The sequence below is a fragment of the Leptidea sinapis genome, chromosome 35 (assembly GCF_905404315.1).
Source record: "Leptidea sinapis chromosome 35, ilLepSina1.1, whole genome shotgun sequence".
Classification (NCBI taxonomy): domain Eukaryota; kingdom Metazoa; phylum Arthropoda; class Insecta; order Lepidoptera; family Pieridae; genus Leptidea; species Leptidea sinapis.
Window position 1 is genome coordinate 2,397,749 of NC_066299.1, and position 22,658 is coordinate 2,420,406.

General features: G+C 41.6%; 1 protein-coding gene across 20 annotated transcripts in view; it reads left to right on the top strand.

The window, feature by feature from the left end:
- Window positions 1-22,658, top strand: part of LOC126975374 (uncharacterized) — a 59,539-nt gene that overhangs the window by 9,584 nt on the left and 27,297 nt on the right. For 2 of the 20 annotated variants that reach the window (XM_050823219.1, XM_050823220.1), the window contains exons 3-8: window positions 580-699; window positions 1,257-1,385; window positions 6,257-6,480; window positions 6,820-6,976; window positions 17,496-17,728; window positions 19,093-19,227. In XM_050823219.1, the coding sequence (XP_050679176.1) occupies window positions 580-699; window positions 1,257-1,385; window positions 6,257-6,480; window positions 6,820-6,976; window positions 17,496-17,728; window positions 19,093-19,227 (998 nt within the window). Of the gene's footprint in view, window positions 1-579; window positions 700-1,256; window positions 1,386-6,256; window positions 6,481-6,819; window positions 6,977-17,495; window positions 17,729-19,092; window positions 19,228-19,256; window positions 19,281-19,309; window positions 19,334-19,362; window positions 19,387-19,415; window positions 19,440-19,468; window positions 19,493-19,521; window positions 19,546-19,574; window positions 19,599-19,627; window positions 19,652-19,680; window positions 19,705-19,733; window positions 19,758-19,786; window positions 19,811-19,849; window positions 19,864-19,892; window positions 19,917-19,942; window positions 19,970-19,998; window positions 20,023-20,051; window positions 20,076-20,104; window positions 20,129-22,658 lie in introns of those variants that run through there. The other 18 variants (XM_050823221.1, XM_050823223.1, XM_050823224.1 and 15 more) reach the window with 18 other exon arrangements.

The following is a 22,658-nucleotide window of genomic DNA, read 5'->3' on the forward strand; positions in this document are numbered from 1 at the left end:
AAAGTACCTCCTTTCTGACTGCAGTTACAAACAAAAAATGTGACCATGAAATTAACTTTAAAATAATTCATAGTAAAGAGAAACCAAAATATCAAGTAATAATAACATTATTTATAATGACGGTAAATGAAATATTCCTAATAAATCATGGAATTACATAACTCAAAGAGAAAACATTCGCAAATATTTTTTTAGGATAATATAACACATCTTTTTAATGATTTAACTGCTCGTTGCTTTGTAAGATAGCTTTGTCAATAGCGCTTTAAGGTTTGTTTAGCATTACTAGACGTTTATATAGTAACTAGCCGAACCCTGCGTACGTTGCTACGCCACTAACTAAAATAAATTTGAACGAAGATTGGTCGTACCAACTCTGAAACCTTCGTGGGCTCATGCACAACACTTTTCAGAAGATCATAACATGATCAAATGCATAGTTTACGATTCTATAAAGGACATACAGGCAAACAATCGTTAATATATATATATATATATATATATAATTGTAACTCCGCATGTTACGGAGAGTTTTAACATTTGTGTGCAACCATGTTTGATGTATGGCGTGCGGAGCAGGCGGACAATGCGCGGCGTGACGCGGCGCTGCTGCAGTGTGCGGCGCTGATGAAGCAGCCGGCCTGTGTGGACACAATGGTGGACTTGGTGCAGTCTTTCCTGGCCGTGCTCATCAGCAAGGTATGGCCTCGGTGCATACCTACTATATATACTCTCTCTATTATTATAAATAGAATTTACACAATTAAGTTTTACCGAAACAGCTCAACAATCTACTGTACTACGGTACAACAAGCACTAAAGGGCGCGTGAGGAGGAGCCACGTGCGGATTGGGCGTTGCCGGCCTCTCAGTTGGACGCGCTTTGAAGAAGACGCAATGAAGTATTTTCTATAGTCTGGTTGTGAATGAAAGTTAAATAAAAGAACATTGTAGATGAACTCCAGTGTTTGTGATGTTTTTTGATGAAATTCAGCGGCAGGAATTAACAAACAGCGTATATACTGTTCGTGCTCAGTAATAATAACTTTGAGCCGTGTGATCAAATAGCGATGTAAACAAAAGCTGTGTGGTTGATCAGGACTCTTCTATTTTAAATTAAAATAATAATACTTTTGAAAGTATTTAATCATGTGGACTGTTACATATTATATCGATATTTGGTACCAGCGCGAATGTACCAATCCAGCTCATTGTTTCCTCGCACAATACAATTAAAGCGTGTCTCCCACGTGGCAGGTGAAAGCGACCACGCCGACATTGCGCACCCGTCTCTGCCACCTCGACGCCGGGCCACACTTCCGCGAGTTCACCGTTCCTGTCAGGACGGTGATCAACAGATACTGCATCCTTGAGATTGCCAACTTGGTACGTGCACTGTACTGAAATTACTTAGTTTAAATTATTTTTATACTTTATAATATAATACTATTATAATTGCTAAATATTTTAACATATTCAAATTAACACTACTACTACTACTACTACTAATATTTACATGTAATTTATATAGTCTAGTTTTTTTTATGTAAGAGGGGATAAAGAGCTTGAGGTTCAACGGCTGGGGAGAGGTGAGGCAACCGTCTATGAACATCCACAACAACAGGTGTCAAGAGATGCGTTGCCGGCCTTTAAGGTGGGAGTATGCTTTTTCTTGAAGGTCCCTAAGTCGTATCGGTTCGGAAAAACTGCAGCTGATAATTGATTCCACAAAGTGGCTGTGTGAGGCAAGAAATTTCTTCCAAAATGCGCGGTTGTGGAATGCCAGACGTCAATGTGATGCGGATGGTACTTTGTACGTAATGTCCGGTGGTGGAACTCGGTCGCTGGAATCAACCCGAACGGCGACTCTGAGCACTCCCCGTGATAAATGCGGTATAAGATGCAGAACCAACCCACATCTCTACGCAACACCAAAGAATCAAGCTGATCGTCGATGATTCGAGCCGCTGTCCTTGTGTGCGGTCAAATGGAAGAACCAGCTTCTTCCATGTGACATTACTGGGGAGCACGCGTCTGGAGGAGAGAACACTACTCCATGTGAGGCCGAATTTGCTCCTTATATAGTATATATGTGGCGGTGGGTTACAGTTAAGTACTGTCTCGCCTTACTGAGTACACCAAGCTTTTTAGAGGCCAGTTTGGCCTTCTCTTCCAAGTCACCACGGAACTGAACGTCGCTCGATAAATCGACGCCAAGTATGCCAATACAGGCTGTGGCAGTTAGAGGAGTGATCTCGATTCGACGGAATACGAGAAAGGAAGACCTTTTAAGCGATGAACGCACAAATTTGTGTATTCTTGGGGTTGAAATGGACTTCATTTTGTCAGCCCCATTCCGAGACTTTGCAAAGCATAGTCTCGATATGAGAAAGAATTGTTTGTTTGATTTCTCGTCGACGCTATCCCGGGACATATTGGCACGGCCGGTGTAGGAAGCATACTCTGTGCTGTCGTCTGCATAGCAATAAATACTGCTGATTTTCAGCATATCATTGATATGCAGAAGAAACAATGTAGGGGATAGCACGTAGCTTTGCGGGACACCAGCATTTTTGGGTTTAAAGTCGGAGCATACACCGTTGCTGTGTCACATTTGCACAACATCTCGAGAAGCCCATAGGATGCCAGTTTCGCTTTAAGCGCTTCATACCACACCCGATTGAAGGCCTTCGCTATGTCCAAACTCACTGCCAACGCCTCTCCCTTCGCCTCAACCGCTAACACCCATTTTATGGGTGAGATATGCAAGAAGATCACCTGAGCCACCCTGACGGAAACCGTACTGGCAGTCGCTGATCAGCTGGTGTTCCTCTAGGCATCTCAAGATCTGACGGTTGTTAATCGACTCCATTATTTTGGAGAAAATGGAGGTTATAGCAATGGGGCGGTAGTTGGACGGATCCGAGCGTACACCTTTCTTAGGGATCGGGTGCACTAAACCCATCTTCCATAATATCCGGACTACGCCTTATCCTTTCCGGATCGGCGCGCTCCGCCGCTCGATGAACACCTTAGATCGGCAAGCGTTCGGCGCTCGCGCAGCGTTTTCCCCGTGCGTATTATTTTACGTGTAGTTATAAAATGCTTATAACTAGGGTGATCTGTCACTGAAAGCTATTGAAACAAGCTATAAGACCATGTATAAATTATTCATATTGTCTTTCTTTTTTATTTCACACAGACTTTTCATTCGACAATAAGTGTAAAAATAGGTATATTTTAAAATAAATATTGTTAATTACTTGTTTTATTTATTTCCTTTTATGTTTTTGTAATAAACATATAAAATAAAGCCAAAATCTCCACAAAGAACAATCTTCGTGCAGTCTTGATAACGACCGCTCGCTGCGCCGCCCGGGAACAAGTGAACACAAAAGTGCTATGTCCGTAAAGCTATGACGTCGAATATTGGTGGCCTTGAATCGTAACGGATCGAAATGTGTATGGGACTTCATTCGTTCGTAACTGCGTAGGCAAATAAACCATCTTGTACACATAATAAGGGTGAAAACTGGGTGAGGTAAAAGAGTGCCTCGGGGCACAGCCGCTCTCATTGTTTTTTGAATTACCAGTGCCCGCGGGCACGTCCGATGCGGAAAGGTTATGAGTAGCAGAGCTGCAAAAGACGGGTAAGGACCGGCGCCAATTCCGGAGCACATGTCCACAGAACTATCGGGAGAATGCCTTCGGGCCCGCTCGATCTATGAATGTCCACGGTGAAAAGCGCTTTAAGCTCGGCGCCATGCCGGAATTTACCTCCGGCATGTATGACTCCCACTGCGGAATATGCGGTCGTGGTGCACTTTGGTCATGCTGAGTCGAGTTGGACACGTAGAGGGACCCCAGGAGATCAGCTTTCTCTTTCGCGTCATGGGCCAGCAAGTCATAGTCCCTGTGCAGTGGCGGAATGCCTGGCTGGCAGAAGTTTCCTTGGACAGCCTTGGCGAGCGACCAGAACGCACGAGTTTCTCTCTTAGGAAGTCTCTCACCTATTCTGCCTATGAGCATCGACTTCAATAACTCATTTGGGGGACCTGGAGGCATTAATCATGCTATTATAGTGGTTCTTAAAGTTGCTGGAATTCTCATCCTTAGATACCACCGCAATGACCCAAGCCTGATAGCACTCTTGCTTTCGGCGAGAGGCCATTTTGCAGGAGCGGTCGAATCATGGTTGGGACCTGCCACCGATAGGCACCGAGGAGGATGTAATGAACAGCAACTTCAATATCCAGGCAGAGGACCTACCCCACATGTGCCACTGAGGATACTGCGCCTCTGAAATATGTGCAGAGGGAACGATGGCTGGTCTATGCGTGAACGGGTGCTCCTTGTGATGCCAGGTCGAATTGTTATAGAATTTGCCAACAAATACAATCATTTGTTAAAAAAATATATTGTGAGCTGTCACGGGACGCCTAGCTGGCAAATGTGAAACATCGAAATTATTTTGTACAAGTAATAGGCACAAAAGTACAGATTATGACAGGAACTAATTATGGCATGATAAAAAAATACAATATTACGTATTTTCTCTCGAAAATGATGACAGTTAAATTTTAATCTACCAAGAGAGTAGATTATACAATTACTATATTTTTACAAAATATACACGTTCTTAATGCAGGCAAATGCACACTTGAATCATAAAAATACAATTTACTTACTGATGACTTGGTATTGTATCATAGTGTGATTTTGCTGTCTGGACGTTGCACAATTTCACTTCTTGAATTATCGCTATCAGACATATTTGAATTAAATTTATAAATAATAAATATAAGAAACTAACAATGATTCTTTTGTGTAACAGTATGTAAGTCAAATAATTAATTAATTAATACTTATATAATTGCTAAAATAATTATGTCAGTTCCGATTTACAATATTAAACAGAACTTTTGAAATTCGGGTTATAATAAGGACAAATTTTAATAATGTACGTACTAGGTTATAATAACTGTTTCAGCATTTACTCAGCAAATGAAAGTATAATAATCATTAGTATTATATTGTTAAAATAATTATGTAAGTTCTGTTTTACCACAGTAAAAAAAACTATTGAAATTCGAAGTTACCACAAGAGAAAGTAATAGGTATAGATGGCGCTAACAACAATATAGCGTGGCGAAGCGTCGCCACGGCCAGTATCGCCACGCCAACAATCAGGTTTACCCTCCGCCTATAGATGTTTCACATCAAAAACAATGTCCATTAAGTTTCTTGTGTGTTCTTTTCACAAGCGCTATCTTTTCTGAGCATATTATAGTTGAACATTTAGTAATTTAACAGAAATATTTATAGTCACTATTCAGAAGTGCTTAGTTTAAGCCTAATTGAATAAAGTTTATTTGACTTGACTTCCCTGACTCTGGCAGAGCCGATACTCTGATGGGATAAAATCTCTTGAAATATCGCTGACATATTGTGATGGAAGGAGGGGGAACAGTTCTCCAGTTTAACCTATGCGGCACATAGCTAGGCAGCTACTTTATGGCCGATTTCTGTGCGAATGTCGTTCTAACCCGGATGATTCCCCACATCGAACAGCTCTCAGACGCCTATTAGACACCCTTGGGCCTAGGACTCTCCAATTCTTCCTATGACCTGGGGAAGCACAGGGCGAAGTACTTGATATATGTGATAATTTCGCAAATATAATTTTGTCATGAAGAGGGCGTTGGATGTCGACATTTAGAAGTGACTTTGTTTTGTACAAATCGCGGCAGATAAGATACATTGTCGAACCTTATCTCAGATTATGGTTGGGGCACAACCGGTCGGTCTCCTATGGCCGGGGCTTGGCTCGCGTACCACAGTTATAAAATAAAGTACTTTTATCTTGGGGGCGTTGGGGACGCGTGTCCAGATAGCAGACCCAGCGATCGCCATTTTAGTATGAATACTACGTGGACGGCCAGATCATTGTCTGTAACCAAAGAATAGTAATTACAATATGGCGGCGAAGTATAATCCGGCTAAGCTTGAAAGCGAACAGTTGCTTACTTTCTTATCACTGCACATTTCATACAGTAGCTTGTTTCTTAGAGGACATCGCTAGGCTGGCCTGTAACAAACAGACCATCATCCGACCTATCGATAGAAATAACAGTTTCTAAATCTAAACTTATACTTATTAATTACTTTATTAATATTAACAGGGTGGCAGTAACGGCCAGGATAAGTTTATCATGCGAGTACAAGTGGAATGAGAAAACTGTGTAATAATGTTGCAGGTTGAAACGATGAACAGGAGCGGACGGCAGAAGATAACGAAGTTGTGGCGCAGGACGATCGCGTTGCAGCTGCGGCAGTACGTGTCGCTCGCGTGCCAGCACTGTCTGGCGTATGGCGGGGCCGAGGGCGGCGCCCTGGCAGCGCGCCTCGTGCGGGGCGGCGGCGTCATGCGTGGCCTGGCCACCCACGTGGGCGTGCCGGCCGACCTGCTGGAGCAGACCTGGTGAGTGAACCGCGCCGCACGCACACCGGATGTGGGTGCCACTACTCGAGCTCCAACCTTTGCACTAAGGGCCGATGGCTTATTCCCTTAACACACCAAGGTTATGGTTATTTAGATATAAGCTTCTGTGCAATTTGCAAACGAACCACTTCTACAGATGACATGCCGTGCAGCCTCACGAGACTGATCATCGTATTGGATAATCCCTAAAGTTTTTGCCCTGTCCTTTCCCCGGAGCGTAAAAAGAATAGGGGAGTCCTAGGCCAAAGTGTCTTACCATTTAGGTGGTCAGTGATGAACAGCGTCCCGTTTACTATATATTAAAAATGTTCTTCGCAGGAGGAAGTTGTGCAAATGCACCATGAAAAAGCTTCTGGCTCTGAGCGCGGCGGGAGACAAGAGTAACGCGGCCGGGGACTGTCACCTGTCTCCGAGCGAGTGGCGCGTGGCTGACGTGGTGATGCTGTACGACGAGCAGATACAGTTACTGTACGAGGTGAGGCTATGTCGGGCAGTGTGTGTGTGTGCTAGTGGGTTTCTATATCAGATTTGTAAAAAACATCTTCATTAACTGACTTCAAATAGGAGGAGGTTCTCAATTCGATCGGTATTTTTTTTATGTATGTACACTGATAACTGAGATTTATGATCCCATTTACGTAAGTCTTCTTTAGTTCCAAGTGGAATGATGAGAATTTTACATAGTTTGGCCCAGTAGTTTTCATTTTACGTACATTTATTATAAAAATTTTTGTCTACGTGGATGATATAATTGTTTTTTGTATCTTACGCCTATCTTAGGAGTTCTCATTCCGGTTGATTATATATGATTACTAGCTGTCCCGGCAAACGTTTTTTATATATAAATTATTTTTAGAGTTAAATATAAATAAAATATAAATTATAAATATGAATTATTTTTAGAGTTAAACTGTTTCTTGGACATTGCAACATTACTTTATTTTTCTTACATAAAAGATTTTTTCAAAAATAAACGTAGCCTACTAGTACTCGTCAAAATCGGTCAAAACATTTTAGAGATAAAACTCACGTTGCACTCGTATCTATTTTTTCAAAAGTCTTTGAGAAAGCAATGTATGGCCGTTTGACAATTTTTTTTACAAAAAATAATATAATAAACAAGCAACAATTTGGATTTCAAAAAAACAAGTCGAAACATTAGCTGCATTTAAACTGGTTTACAAAATAGCAGAAAATATAGATTCAAAAAAACCAACGTGTGTAATATTTTTTGATATGAGCAAGGCTTTTGATTCGTATCACACACCATCTTGTTGGATAAGTTGGAGCAAAATGGCATTAGAGGACCAGCTCTTAACTGGATGGAGTCTTACTTAAAAGACCGTAAGCAATGTGTGGAGATCAGTTCTATCGACGAAAAGGCTACCATAATTGCCCAACAGATTTGGTGTTCTGCAAGGAAGCGTCCTTGGACCATTATTATTTTTAATTTATATTAATGACCTGCCTAGTGTGACAAAAAAGACTGTTATTTATTCGCCGATGACATATCAATAATTATGACATGTTATAAATTTTTAGGAGTACTTCTAGATAAAAATCTAAAATGGAAAGAGCATGTAGACATGGTATGCCAAAAAATTTATAGATATGTTTATGTGTTATATTGTGTGTTAGATTGCGTAAAACGGCTTTACCAAGTACAGTCCTGGCAGCTTATCATGGTTATGTCGCATCAGTACTTCGATATGGACTCATCTTGTGGGGAATCTCTAGCAAAGCTACCATTCCATCTTTAAATTTAAATTGTACTAGAAAATACTTTTAACTATTTTTATCCTGCTTACACATTTTCCATCCCTTTTTTTCTGTTCGATTTGATCCTGAACTTAATAAAAATTTCCATTAACTTTACAAAAACCCAAAAAATTCCATACACTGGTAGGTGTATCGAACCCGGGTCTACAGCGTCTAAAGTAAACACTTTTCCTCTGAGCTACGAGTATTGCTGATGGAGCTGTTGAAATTAACAATGTCATGAAGTTTGACAACTCTCGTCATATACTTCGAAGCGTTGCTACGCAACACTGCCCCCTCCCAAGACATGATCGTCCCGATCATCGTTGCTTCCGTAGTACTTAGCCCCCCGATCGACATGTACGATTTTCGGGGGACTTCGAGGGGTACGCTGGATCCTGAGAGTCACATAATTTATCCTTGTGATTACTTTGTATGGTCCCTCCCAACTTGGTTGGAGCTTCGGAGACTTCCCCTTTCGCCTTACAGAATTGTGTAACCAAATCAGGGTTCCCTCTTCAAAACTAGGAATATTAGCTCTTCGATCGTAGCGGGTCTTCATCCGTTCACTTGCCTTAAGCCCAGTTGTTCTAATTTCCTCGTAGATGTCAACCATCTTTTTCCTTAACTCCACATATTTTGTTATACTTTTCGGAGAATCCGGTAGACAGCCTGAGAGTAAATCAGCTGGCAATTTCAATTCCCTATCAAAATTGGCGTACGCAGGAGTCACCGTTGTCGTCTCGTGTATTGCGCTTCTATACGACATAAGAAACAGTGGAATTTACTCATCCCAGTTATCCTGATGACTGTCAACTACTTTTGCCAGATGTCGCTCCAATGCTTGGTTAAACCACCATCCCGTCCGACTGTGGATGATATGGCGTAGTTCTAGTCTTATGGATTCCCAAGATCTTGCAAACTTCTTGAAATACTTGTGACTCGAAGTTCTGCCCTTGGTCACTGCACACAAAAGCACACCGAATCTGCAGAAAACTTCATTCACCAGCTTCGTCGCAACGGTAACTGCTTCTTGATTCGGTAGAGCAAATGCTTCCTGCCACTTCGTGAAATAATCCATCACCACCATTAAGTAACGGTTTCCAGCTTTGGTGACTGGAAACGGTCCGGCTATGTCCAGAGCTACTCTCTCCCACGGAGCCCCAACATTATACAACTTCATAGCTCCTCTGCTCCGGGTCTGAGGTCCTTTGACAGCTGCACAACTCTTGCATTTACGGCACCAGTCTTCCACATAATCACGGCAATGTAACCAGTAAAATCGTTCTTTAATTTTTATGAGAGTTCTTCTTATTCCCAAATGTTCACCCGAAGAACCATCGTGATAAGCTCTCAGGATCTCGTTCACCTTCTCCCTGGGAACGAGCAATTGCAGATGGCAATCCTTTCCTTGCGGGGTTTCCCATTTCCGGCAGAGCAGCCCGTCATGCATCACTAAACTGTTCCATTGTGCCCAGAGACTCTTAGTAGCCGTACTGTGTCTAGCCACTTCAGACCATTTTGGTTTAAGTGAGCAAGCCAATGTAAAAGTGGTTGAAGATCCTTATCATTTTCCTGAGCTCTCCTCATTGCATCGTTGCTCCAGTTTTCGTCGATTGAATCTGTTCTGATCAGCCGGATTATAAAATTCTCTTTCTCCTCCTGACGAATGCAATGTTTGCATTCCATCGGACAAGGTCTTCTTGATAACGCATCTGCATTTCCATGACTTTTTCCTCCTCGATGCTCGATTTCAAAGTCATACTCTTGAAGTTGCTCAATCCATCTGGCCACTTGTCCTTCAGGATTCTTGAATTCTAGTAACCACTTCAAGGCGGCATGATTAGTCCTTACGAGGAATTTGCGACCCAACAAGTACTTTTTGAAATGTGTAATGTCTTTACTACGGCCAGTAACTCCCTACTAGTTACACAGTAGTTTCTCTCCGGCTTCGATTAAGATTTGCTAAAGTATGCAATTACAACTTCTTGATCTCCTCTCTTCTGAGCATGTCTTCTTACTAGTATAGTTCTCCACCGATTCCGGTGTTGCTAGCATCAGCATCCACTATGAATCTTCCCTCTTTGTCAGGATATCCGAGGATAGGTGATTCACATAGTCTTTTTTTCAACTCTAAGAAAGCTTGTTCGCCTTCTTCATCCCAGGAAAAGGCTCTTTTCTCCTCCGTCAGTCGATGTAAGGGCTTAGCAACATCGGAAAACCCTTTCACAAAGCGTCGATTATAAGACCATAGTCCTAGAAATGCTCTCACGTGTGTCTTTTCTGTCGGCGTCGGCCAGTCCTTGACAGCACTTATCTTGGCAAGATCCGTCGCAACACCTTGCTCCGAGATAACGTGCCCCAAGTAATTCACCTGACGTTGAAAGAAGGAGCATTTCTTTGGACTCAACTTCAAGTTGGCATCCTGCAGTTTTGCGAAGACGTTTTCGAGCTTCTTAAGATGATCTTCAAAGCTTCGTCCCATAATGATTATGTCATCCAAGTAGACAAGGCAGGTTTCTCCCAACATACCTGCTAGCACATGCTCCATCAACCTTTCGAAAGTAGCTGGGGCGTTGCATAATCCGAAGAACATTGTTTTGAACTGCCATAACCCTTTTCCGGTTAAAAAGACGTCTTCTCCTTGTCCTTAGGGTCCAGATCGACTTGCCAGTAGCCACTTTTCAAATCAAGAGTAGAGAACCACGTCATACCACAAAGTGAATCTAATGTGTCATCGATTCTTGGCAATGGATAACTGTCTTTCTTAGTTACATCGTTCAAACGCCGATAGTCCACACAAAATCTAGTTGATCCTTCTTCTTCACTAGAACCACTGGTGAATACCATGGAATCGATGATGGTTCTATCACACCATTTTCTTTCATATCCCGAATCATGTCTTCCACTTCTTGTTCACGTGCAAACGGAATACGTATTGGTCTTTGCCGTATCGGAACAGTGTCTCCTGTGTCGATCTTGTGTTTCACCAAACCAGTTCTTCCTATGTCCCCGTCGTTCTTCGTGAACATCTCGGCGTAGCGTAGCAGGAAATTTCTCGTTTTTATTAACTGTAGCTTGGTAAGATTATCCTTACAGCCATCCAGAAGTTTCTGTATGTTCACATCCTGGCTTGCAGCTACGGTCTTCCTCCCTTCTTCCCACTTTCTTAACCAAGCTATCTCCTCACAATCTCCTATCACTGTTCCTTTCCTAATGATTTGCTTGTCCTCATAAGGATTAAACACGGGAACCATCGCAATTTGGGAGTTTCCCACAACAGTCCGAGACAACAGGCTGAGATCCATGTCGTCTCCGATGTCTCTCTTCCTATTATAGCGCATTTACAAGGTCTTCCTCTGTCATCCCTTGGCAGGACTACCGGGACAAGGGTCTGCGATCTCGGATTTAAAGTAGTGTCTCGTAAGCACAACACTTTCCCAAAAGTTCCGCCTTTTATTGGAATTTCTTCACCTCCATGCTTCAATACACCATGTTTCATGTTAATCGTACACTGATGATTTCGAAGAAAATCCAACCCAATGATGCAGTCATCTGTGATATCCGCGATTACCACTTTTTGCCAGTACAACGTATTCCCGATTTTCATGGCCACGATCTTCTCTCCCTGGACTGGTATGCACTGGCCGGTTGCTGTTGTGAGTCTTATGTTTGCATTTTCTCGCATATGTCGTCTTCCGATGCTCTCTAGTCTTCTTTGGCTAACGACTGTACGTGAGGCTCCTGTATCCAAAGTGAAACGGCAAGATTTTCCATTTATCATTCCTTCTATAACTAAAGTGTTTCCGTCACATGTCTGCTTAACGAAGATCCTTGGGGCTTTGCTTCTACCGGCCAGCGCCCACCCCACTGCCCTGGCTTTTTCTAGTTTTCCTTCTGCTCCAGCGGTGACGTTGAGACCGCCGCATCCTTCCTACCTTGCGTTATGCTCTCACGCCTGGGGCAAGTGCTCCTAATGTGTCCTCGCTCCCCACACCCATAGCATACTGGGCTATATGCTTGCCTTCGGCTGGAATCTGTTGGTACAATTTTGCGGAGTCTCAACGCCCGAGAATCGTGGCGAACCGCTTCCACTTCCAACGCATGTGCCACCGCTTCCTTCAAGCTAGTATGATGACTCAGTCGTGCGGCTGCTCTTACTTCGGCGTCCCGCATTCCATCGATGAACACTTGGAGCAACATTTCTTCTATTGCAGCTGGCGACGACTGATATACTTTACGCACTAGCTTCTCAGCTTCCAAGGACCACTGCTACAGAGTTTCGTTGGCCCTTTGCTGCGGTCCTTAAGCTGCGCCCGATACACATGCTCAAGGTGTTTATCGCCATAACGTGCCTCCAACGCGTCAAGAAGGTCCGTGTAGGTTACTTCCTCCTTCCCAGCGCTGAGTGCTTCCAATACGGGAAGTGCTTCGTCACGCAGCGCTAGTGTGAGGGCAGAGTGTGCTTCTTGGTCACTCCAACCACTTGCCCTTCTGACCGTCTCTAATTGTAGCTTGAAGGCGGCCCAGGAAGACTTGCCGTCGTAAGGGGGTACTTTCAAACTTCTGGTCGATGTGATTCCGCAGGCTGAAGGACCTCCACACACGACCTTCCTATTGAGCTGATGAATGGTTGCTTCCATCTCCCCCATCTTCCTTTCCACTGTGTCAATCCGGGCGATCTCCTTTTCTACAGTGTCAATACGGGCGATCTCTTTTTCCACAGCGTCAATCCGGGCGGAGTTTTTCTGCACCACAGATAAAATTTCCTTGGAGAGGCCTTCATCAGACCTCGCAGCTGCTCCTCCTATCGACGTGCTTCCTCTTCCTGTCGGCGCACTTGCTCCTCCTGTCGGCGCACTTGCTCCTCCTGTCGGCGCACTTGCTCCTCCTGTCGGCGCACTTGCTCCTCCTGTCGGCGCGCTTGTTCCTCTCGCAAGCCCCGCAGCTGCTCCTCCTGTCGGCGTGCTTGCTCCTTCTGTCGGCGCGCTTGCTCCTCCTGTCGGCGCGCTTGCTCTTGCATCATGGCGGTCATCTGCTGCATGAGCGCGCTGATGTCTACGGCAGGTGTCTGCGGTGCTGACACGGTCGCACTGAGTCCAGAGCTGGATGCTTCTTGTGACTCATCCTCTGCCGCTGCAGCTGCTCCCGCTCGCGTGGCCATCCTTCTCGTTCCTGGGCACTAATGGCATCTTTCCAATCCCACTTCTGACACCAATTGACACGAGAGTGGGTCAGGGATTGGAAATAATACTCCGCTTATAGGAATGAGTCTTTATTTGCGTTCACTTTTTCTGAACTTGCACTTGCCGGTCTGCCGCTGTTCCTGTTGTGGGCGGCAGTACCTTCAACGCGTCACACTGCACCGAACACTAGGTCTCTTCTATTTTCTTCTTCTTGGAACACTTCCACTTTTCACTACTTCTTATTTTCTTCTTTACACTATCGAGTCAGAACTAGAACTGCCGTACGTCACGCTTAGTACGGCTTAGATACCCCCGGATCTGTTCCATTTTCAAAATGATTCTCCCATTCCATCTTTAAATTGAAATTGTACTAGAAAATTCTTTTAACTATTTTTATCCTGCTTACACATTTTCCATCCCTTTTTTTCTGTTCGATTTGATCCTGAACTCACTAGAAATTTCCATTAACTTTACAAAAACCCAAAAAATTCCATACACTGGTAGGTGTATCGAACCCGGGTCTACAGTGTCTAAAGTAAACACTTTTCCGCTGAGCTACGAGTATTGCTGACGGAGCTGTTGAAATTAACAATGTCTTGAAGTTTGACAACTCTCGTCATATACTTCGAAGCGTTGCTACGCAACAATTTTATTATTTATATGTGCTACCTATTGATAAAAAGGCATAAAAGGCATTTATTTTCTCAAAATTGATTCCTTTAGAATTCTTTTTCATGTCATTTCTAATAACTACTAGATACTACTACCGCTTCGGAAACAAATGGCGCTCTGAGAGAGAAGAAGCGGCGCAAGAAACTCTCCCAGCATTCTTTTTTTGCGCTCTTTTCAATAAAAATATACAATATTGTACAGCCATTTCTATCGCTATAAAATAATCACAATCTAGTCCTAGGCTGTCCGATCATTTAGATATTCAGCAGTGGAGTAATAGGATTTACGACAGAGCCATTTTTTTTTATAAAACATTTAAATTTATTTATAGATAATGCCTGAACAGTGGCTGGGACTTTATTATAGAAGTGTATACATTTACTCTTAAAGCTATTATGTATCTTATAAAGCCTACTAGAATTACTTACAAGCAATCCCTTATTTCTAGTGTTATAATAATGAAAATCACTATTAAGAGCAAAAAGGTGACGATTTTTGTGAACATATATTAAATTTTCATAAATGTACTGACAATAAACAGTCATAATATTTATTTCTTTAAATTTTTCTTTGACAGACTGTCTATAACCAAACTGATATATAGCACGAACAGCTCTCTTTTGCAGAGCAACCACTATATCAATGTCAGCAGCATGACCCCATAGTAAAATACCGTACGTTATGATGCTGTGAACATAACTGAAGTACACTAATCTAGCGGTCGCAACATTCGTGTACTCTCTAATCTTTGTAACTGCATATGCCGCAGAGCTGAGTCTATCTGCTGGATGGGCAATATGTGGACCCCACTGAAGCTTTTTATCTAACGTGATACCCAAGAAGACCGTATTATCCACAAGTTCCAATCTCTGGTCATTTATAAGTACGTTGGTTTGTACCTCCGCTGTGTTTGGTGTAAAGAATAGTAAACACTTTGTTTTTTTACTGTTTAAGTGCAGATTATTCGAATCAAACCATCGCACTATCTTTCAGAGTGCATTGTTTACCTCATCATCAATATCTGCACGTCGCTTCACTTTAAAAATAAGTGAAGTATCATCAGCGAACAATACAATCTCATGGCTATCATCTACCACAAACGGTAGATCGTTAATATATATAAGAAACAAGATAGGACCGAGAATAGAACCCTGTGGAACACCTATTCCCACAGGTTTACCCGAAGACCGATTGCCATTTACATCGACTATCTGAACTCTTTCGCTTAAATATGATTTTAACAGATGTAGGGCTCTATTTTTCACTCCATAATGCTTTAGTTTTAGGAGTAAAGTTTCATGGTGGACGCAGTAAAATGCTTTGGACAAATCACAAAAAATGCCCAATGCATCCTGTGACTCTTCCCAGGCGTCAAAGATGTGCTCAATGAGTCTAGTACCCGCATTAATTGTTGATAAGCTCCTAGTGAAACCAAATTGATTTTTGTTCATTAATTTACAAAAATGCATTTGTAGCTGTAGTTGAAGCAAAAGTTTTTCAAAAATTTTACTAAAAACATGCAGTACTGAAATAGGTCTGAAATTAGCAGGGTCAAAAGAACTGCCCGATTTAAACAAACGTATAACTTTGCAGTATTTCATGAGGTCAGGGAACACACCCTCATCTATGCATTCATTAAATATTATTGCTAATTCAGGTGCTATAATGTCAAGTATGTATTTTACAATATTGGTCGAATGGCCCCATAGGTCTTTTGTATTTTTTAGGTTAATTAATTTGAAGATTTTTATTATATCGCTACCTGTAACATACTTAAATTTCAAATCAGTGGAAGTTACTGGTGCGTGTAATTTAAGCAAGTTATGTGCTGCTTTTGGTGAAGAGTTAAGGTCTTTGGTCGTTATAATCGGGATTTCGGAGAAGTATTTATCAAATTCATATGCAATTTCTATTTCCGAATTTATAACGCGATTATTAATATTTAAACAGATAGAGGTGTTACAATCGATGGCAATTCGATCTACCAGTTTCATTGTTAATTACACTCCAAGTCGCTTTAACTTTATTATTACTGTTTTTAATTTTATCTGCAATGAAACGTGTTTTCGCTTCATGACTACTTTAAAGAGCTTGGAGTATTTTTTTACATATATTTTAAATTCTTCACTATTATTGTAATGTTTCTCATAATAAAGGTTATATAACCGTTTACGACTTTTGTGGATGCCCATTGTTGCCCAATCATTAAAACAATGTTTGTATGTCACCGTTACTGGAGTAAAAATCCTGTCAAATTCCTCACAGAAGGAATTGAAGACTAAGTTATAGTGAAAATTAGCAGTTTTTACCACAGTGTAAAAATTGTATCGTATTCCAATTACCAAATACCATTATTATGATTACCAAATTATTTCTAAACCTCTCAAGACGGCTACCCGTAGCTGGTATAATCGTCACCTTTTTTGGTCTGACATTGTCCAATCTTGTATTTACTTTTATAAGTTGCCCACTATGGTCGGACTGAAGATCATTAATTATGAGTTTACTAGTAATAGTAACATTTGTAAAAATATTATCTAAACAGGTTGCTGTTGTAGAAGTGATTCTAGTAGGTTCCCAAAATACATTGAACCAATTAAAACTTTGAAATAAATTTTTAAGGCTTTTGATAGTGCCTCCTCCTTTCTATGTTGGAATTGTTCATCTGATGCAAGGGGGGGGGGGGGTTTCTTACAATAATAAATTGCTCTAGTTGTATACAAGCTCTCTCAATGTGGTGGTGAAATATTAATGAGCTTTATATTTTGTATGATATTGCAAGAGTTGTCCTCCCTTGTCAAATAACTCAATTTAAATTAATTGAAGAAAAATCTTCATTGTAATATTTTTGTACATTAGTAATAATACATTTCCCAATAGAGGCTTGTATGTCGATTATTTTACAATTATGCCCAATAGAGGCATGTTTATTAAATAACACTACAGAGGAAGTAGTTTGTTGACTAAGACTAAAAGCTACTAAAGTAGCCAGCTGTCGCTTAACTCTAAATGGTAGGTATAGGTTACCATTGATTTATTTGTGTCAAATAAAATTAAATTTTCATTATTGTGGAATGTCGCATTATACAAAGTTATATTTAATTTAATTTTTTTTCTATTTTGCTCCTGTGTCAAACCCGAGGAGTATGGGAATGTACACATCATCACTTTAGATTTAGTGTTATTGCAAATATTAATTAATTTTTCTATATTTTTAATTAGGTCCGTATTTCTAATATTATGAGTGTTATTAGCAAACATTATACCTATGATCGTTTTATCTTTTAGATTTATTTTTGGTATGTGATAGGTTTTTAAGTCGGTGTCGTAACTTAGTTTTTTTGGCTTACTGTTTGACTTCGTATATTCGGTTTTCAGGACGGCAAGTTGAATGGAGAATTCATAACAGATCAAGATTCGCTGGAGTTCTTGTTGATTCTGATCAGCGTCGCGGTGATGCGGCTGCCGAAGCCTGTACGTGTGAAGGACGTGGTGTTTGGGGTCGAGGACGAGGGGCCGGATCCCTCCGACCCCTTGACGGAGCCGTCGATCGCTTACAAGAACTGGTTGAGGAACGTTTGGAGAGTGGTGCACTTCGCCTATGTTAGCAGGTGAATGTTCATTTAATATTTTTATCTACGGTATGCTTTAAAACCTCTATTAAAGATTCTGAAACAGTTAGCTTATTGCCAACATTAAAACACCCAATGTCCTAATAACCATTACACAATACAAGCGAGTGTTGTAATGTTGTACTGAATTTCATAACAATACTCCTTTGTTTTTTTTGATCACTTCATGCGCAAAGAGTTTCAACGGACAGCCACATTCTTATTGCTCGATGCGTGGTATCTGTATGAATTAAAAAAAAAGAACATTTTCGTTTACGCGCGTTCCCCACTACCAGAACATGGCGCGCCGTAAAAATATTTAGGTTATTCGAAACCCCGCCATTTTTCTTGAAAAAATGAGCGATTCAAGTTTTGACAGCACACTGCCGGATATTTTAAACGCTGCAAAATAACATAATATTCAAGTGAATTTTTATAATTGCACTATACAAAATGTAAATTACTACTAAAATTAATAATTGTTTCATTAATTCTTGGTTTATTTGTATATAATCAGTAAGGGATGATATTAGGTTACTATTAGGACTGGCTGTTTCAATGTTAGCAGTAAGCTGTTTCAGAATCTTTTAGAGGGTGTATTCTGGGTGTAGATAAAGTCTTGTATGCAACTGTTGATAATTAGGTATTAAAACACTCATGTGATACTATTATCACACGAGGCGAAGCCGAGTTCAACGAGCCAACCCACATTCGTGTTTTAATACCTCTAATTACACAACAGTTGCATAAATAACTATTATTTTATATAAAGTAAATGTAGATTATGAAAGCGTAAGTATTTTATTTGTGAAAACTTGTAAATAGCTTTCTGTTTTATAAAAGATAAATTTTTAAGTATGTACCTAGCTGTAAGTTTTCTAAAGTTGTAAATTGATAAAATAATGTTTACAGTTGTATAGACATTGACTACAATCACACACAGTATTATTAGTGAGCGCATAAACTACTCAATGTTCTGTTACTGACGACACGGTGTGTAAGCCTTACATTAAAGATAATGTGGGTTTTGTAAGCCTCCAAGAATTAAACGAGAACTCAATCGTACTCGTTTCCGTTAGTACGATTGAGTATTTTTATCATTACTTGTAACTAAAATAATTTGTGAAATGATGAAGCTGTATATATTGATCTTAAAAGAGTTAGAGGGTTAATGCTAGAATAGCTGAACAAGTTGTTGTAGCTGCTGTAAATAGAATGATTGATTTAAGATAAAGTCAATAATTATAAAATAAAATAAAAAATTGAACTAAATATAATTTACATGTATCCACCCTTTTGAAAGTCTTATGATATTGTAGAAAGTCGCAACAGTATTATTAATATATAATGTTAATTGTATCCAGTGGCCGCTCGGTGTCGCGCTGCGTGCTCCAGAGGCGCTGGCACGAGCTGCGTGCCACGACCAGTCGGCTCGCGGCGCCCGACGGGAGTGGACGTATGCAGGTTCCGCCGCGGCTTAGTTGTCTCCTGCTCGAGCGGTGAGTGGACTTAGAGAGGTTCCGCCGCGGCTTAGTTGTCTCCTGCTCGAGCGGTGAGTGGACTTAGAGAGGTTCCGCCGCGGCTTAGTTGTCTCCTGCTCGAGCGGTGAGTGGACTTAGAGAGGTTCCGCCGCGGCTTAGTTGTCTCCTGCTCGAGCGGTGAGTGGACTTAGAGAGGTTCCGCCGCGGCTTAGTTGTCTCCTGCTCGAGCGGTGAGTGGACTTAGAGAGGTTCCGCCGCGGCTTAGTTGTCTCCTGCTCGAGCGGTGAGTGGACTTAGAGAGGTTCCGCCGCGGCTTAGTTGTCTCCTGCTCGAGCGGTGAGTGGACTTAGAGAGGTTCCGCCGCGGCTTAGTTGTCTCCTGCTCGAGCGGTGAGTGGACTTAGAGAGGTTCCGCCGCGGCTTAGTTGTCTCCTGCTCGAGCGGTGAGTGGACTTAGAGAGGTTCCGCCGCGGCTTAGTTGTCTCCTGCTCGAGCGGTGAGTGGACTTAGAGAGGTTCCGCCGCGGCTTAGTTGTCTCCTGCTCGAGCGGTGAGTGGACTTAGAGAGGTTCCGCCGCGGCTTAGTTGTCTCCTGCTCGAGCGGTGAGTGGACGTATGTAAGTTCCGCCGCGGCATAGTTGTCTCCTGCTCGAGCGGTGAGTGGACTTAGAGAGGTTCCGCCGCGGCTTAGTTGTCTCCTGCTCGAGCGGTGAGTGGACTTAGAGAGGTTCTGCCGCGGCTTAGTTGTCTCCTGCTCGAGCGGTGAGTGGACTTAGAGAGGTTCCGCCGCGGCTTAGTTGTCTCCTGCTCGAGCGGTGAGTGGACTTAGAGAGGTTCCGCCGCGGCTTAGTTGTCTCCTGCTCGAGCGGTGAGTGGACGTATGTAAGTTCCGCCGCGGCTTAGTTGTCTCCTGCTCGAGCGGTGAGTGCTGTTGCGTCCGGACTGGATAATAAAGAAAGAGGCAATGGAAGCAAATTGCCTGTTTATGTAGAACTTGTTACACGGCCATTGTTCAGAGTTACATAATATGTTCATTTCACTCACCGCGCCGTCTCACCAGTTCCTGCGCAGGCTCCATATTATGGGTACCACAACGGAGCCTTTATCTACCGTGCAGCAGTAATGTGTAAGCAGTACTGTGTTTCGGTCTGAAAGGCGCCGTAGCTAGTGAAATTACTGGGCAAATGAGACTTAACATCTTATGTCTCAGGGTGACGAGCGCAATTGTAGTGCCGCTCAGAGTTTTTGGGTTTTTCAAGAATCCTCAGCGGCACTGCATTGTAATTGCGGGCAGTACCTATCAATCACCATCAGCTGATCGTCCTGATCGTCTCGTCCCCCATTGGCATAAAAAAAATCTAGTTTGCAGTAGAACCTATAACCTAATCAACATACAGTGCCCTCTAAATAGAAGTAAGGAGGGCCTACTTAACGGGTACCGGCGAAGTCATGGGAGTACAGTCTCGGCTCCTTTCACACACACTGTCCCAACCCTATTGAGCACACAACCGGGTTCAATAAACCAACGACTACTTTCCAAATTACAATTTTATAATTGCCAAAAAAATCTAAAAGCCACGTTAATATTTTGACAACTATCAAGCTGACTAGCTCACATACAATGATGATATGTCAGGACTTAATTTACACTGTCTTTTCTACATACTGTTGTAAAACAGTATGTAGAAAAGACAGTGTTATTAAGAAAGAAAAAGAAAGAAAGTAATTTCATATCATAATAAAGATATTGAAAAAAAAAAGAAAGAAAATCTTATCACGTGCTCGAGGTCGCCTCAGTCGTGCGGCTACTGGTGGATAATAAGTTAGTTCCTGCGTAGTTCGACTGGCGCTAGTGGCTCCGGTGACGGTCGATACTTATGGAGTCTGTGACGGAGCTCTGAGTCAGGTTTCTGATATAATATTAAAATAATTAAAATACTTCTCGGTGGGATGTTTCTACTATATTATGATTGCTTGGCACTGATTTATTGTTTGTAATGGATATTACAAACTGAGCCACGACCTGAGAGTTGAACAAGACGTATCATATATACCAAGATTTACGTTGGTTGCGGCACTCGGACGGTTGGCACAGTTGGTAATAGCGCTCGAACGGAACCCGAGAGGTGCGGGTTCGAGTATCGCATCGTGCATGAATTTTGGTACGAATTAAAGTGAAGAGGCCCGTAGTCTTTTGATTTATGATGACCCGAACTTTTAATTAAAAAAATACATAAATATTTAAATATTTCATTATATCGTAAAATGATTAATTCGGCACTTTAATTGACATATAAAATATAAGGCAAGTGTGGGAATTGGGGACATTTTGAGAAGAGGAAAGGTCCGCAACCCGCGAGCGCGTATGGTAGGCGTGATTATGTGTGTGTGTGTGTGTTTATTGTTGTATTTAGTTGAACGTATTGCCTCAAACCTCGGACCAATAATTACACTGGACGGAGTGAGCTTCAAATGCGTGCCAATTGTTTTCTATTTGTGTATGTTATTTCTACTTGTAGTAGTTGTAGATTTGTTATCATACTGAGAATATTTATTATCTTTAATTTTTATCGGATATGTAATACAAAATAACTAAGTATTATGAATAATTAGTTGTTATTCACTTACGTATGAACCAAATCGCAATGTTATGACCGACTAGACCGACTCGGTGTCACTCAAGCTGACACGATTTACACGTGCGACGTTGCCAACTTACATGAGCTTTCCTTATTACTCATGCAAAGATTTCGAGAAATGGACAATACATATAGTATACCTTTTTGATCTTAATAGTAATTTTCATTATTATAACACTAAAAACTCTTTCATTCGTTTCAGTAGGGGCTTATCAACAATTAATGCGGGTACTAGACTCATTGAGCACATCTTTGACGACTGGGAAGAGTCACAGGATGCATTGGGCATTTTTTGTGATTTGTCAAAAGCATTTGACTGCGTCCACCATGAAACTTTACTCCTAAAACTAAAACATTATGGAATGAAAAATAGAGTCCTAAATCTGTTAAATCATATTTAAGCGAAAGAGTTCAGATAGTCGATGTAAATGGCAAACGGTCTTCGGGTAAATAGAATAGAATAGGAATAGGTGTTCCACAGGGTTCTATTCTCAGTCCTTTCTTGTTTCTTATATATATTAACGATCTACCGTTTGTGGTAGATGATAGCCATGAGATTGTATTGTTTGCTGATTATACTTCACTTATTTTTAAAGTGTAGCGACGTGCGGATATTGATGACGAGGTAAGCAATGCACTCTCAAAGATAGTGCGTTGGTTTGAGACGAATAATCTGCACTTAAACAGTAAAAAAACAAAGTATTTACGGTTCATTACACCAAACACAGCGGAGGCACAAACCAACGAACTTATAAATGACCAGAGATTGGAACTTGTGGACACTACGGTCTTCTTGGGTATCACGTAAGATA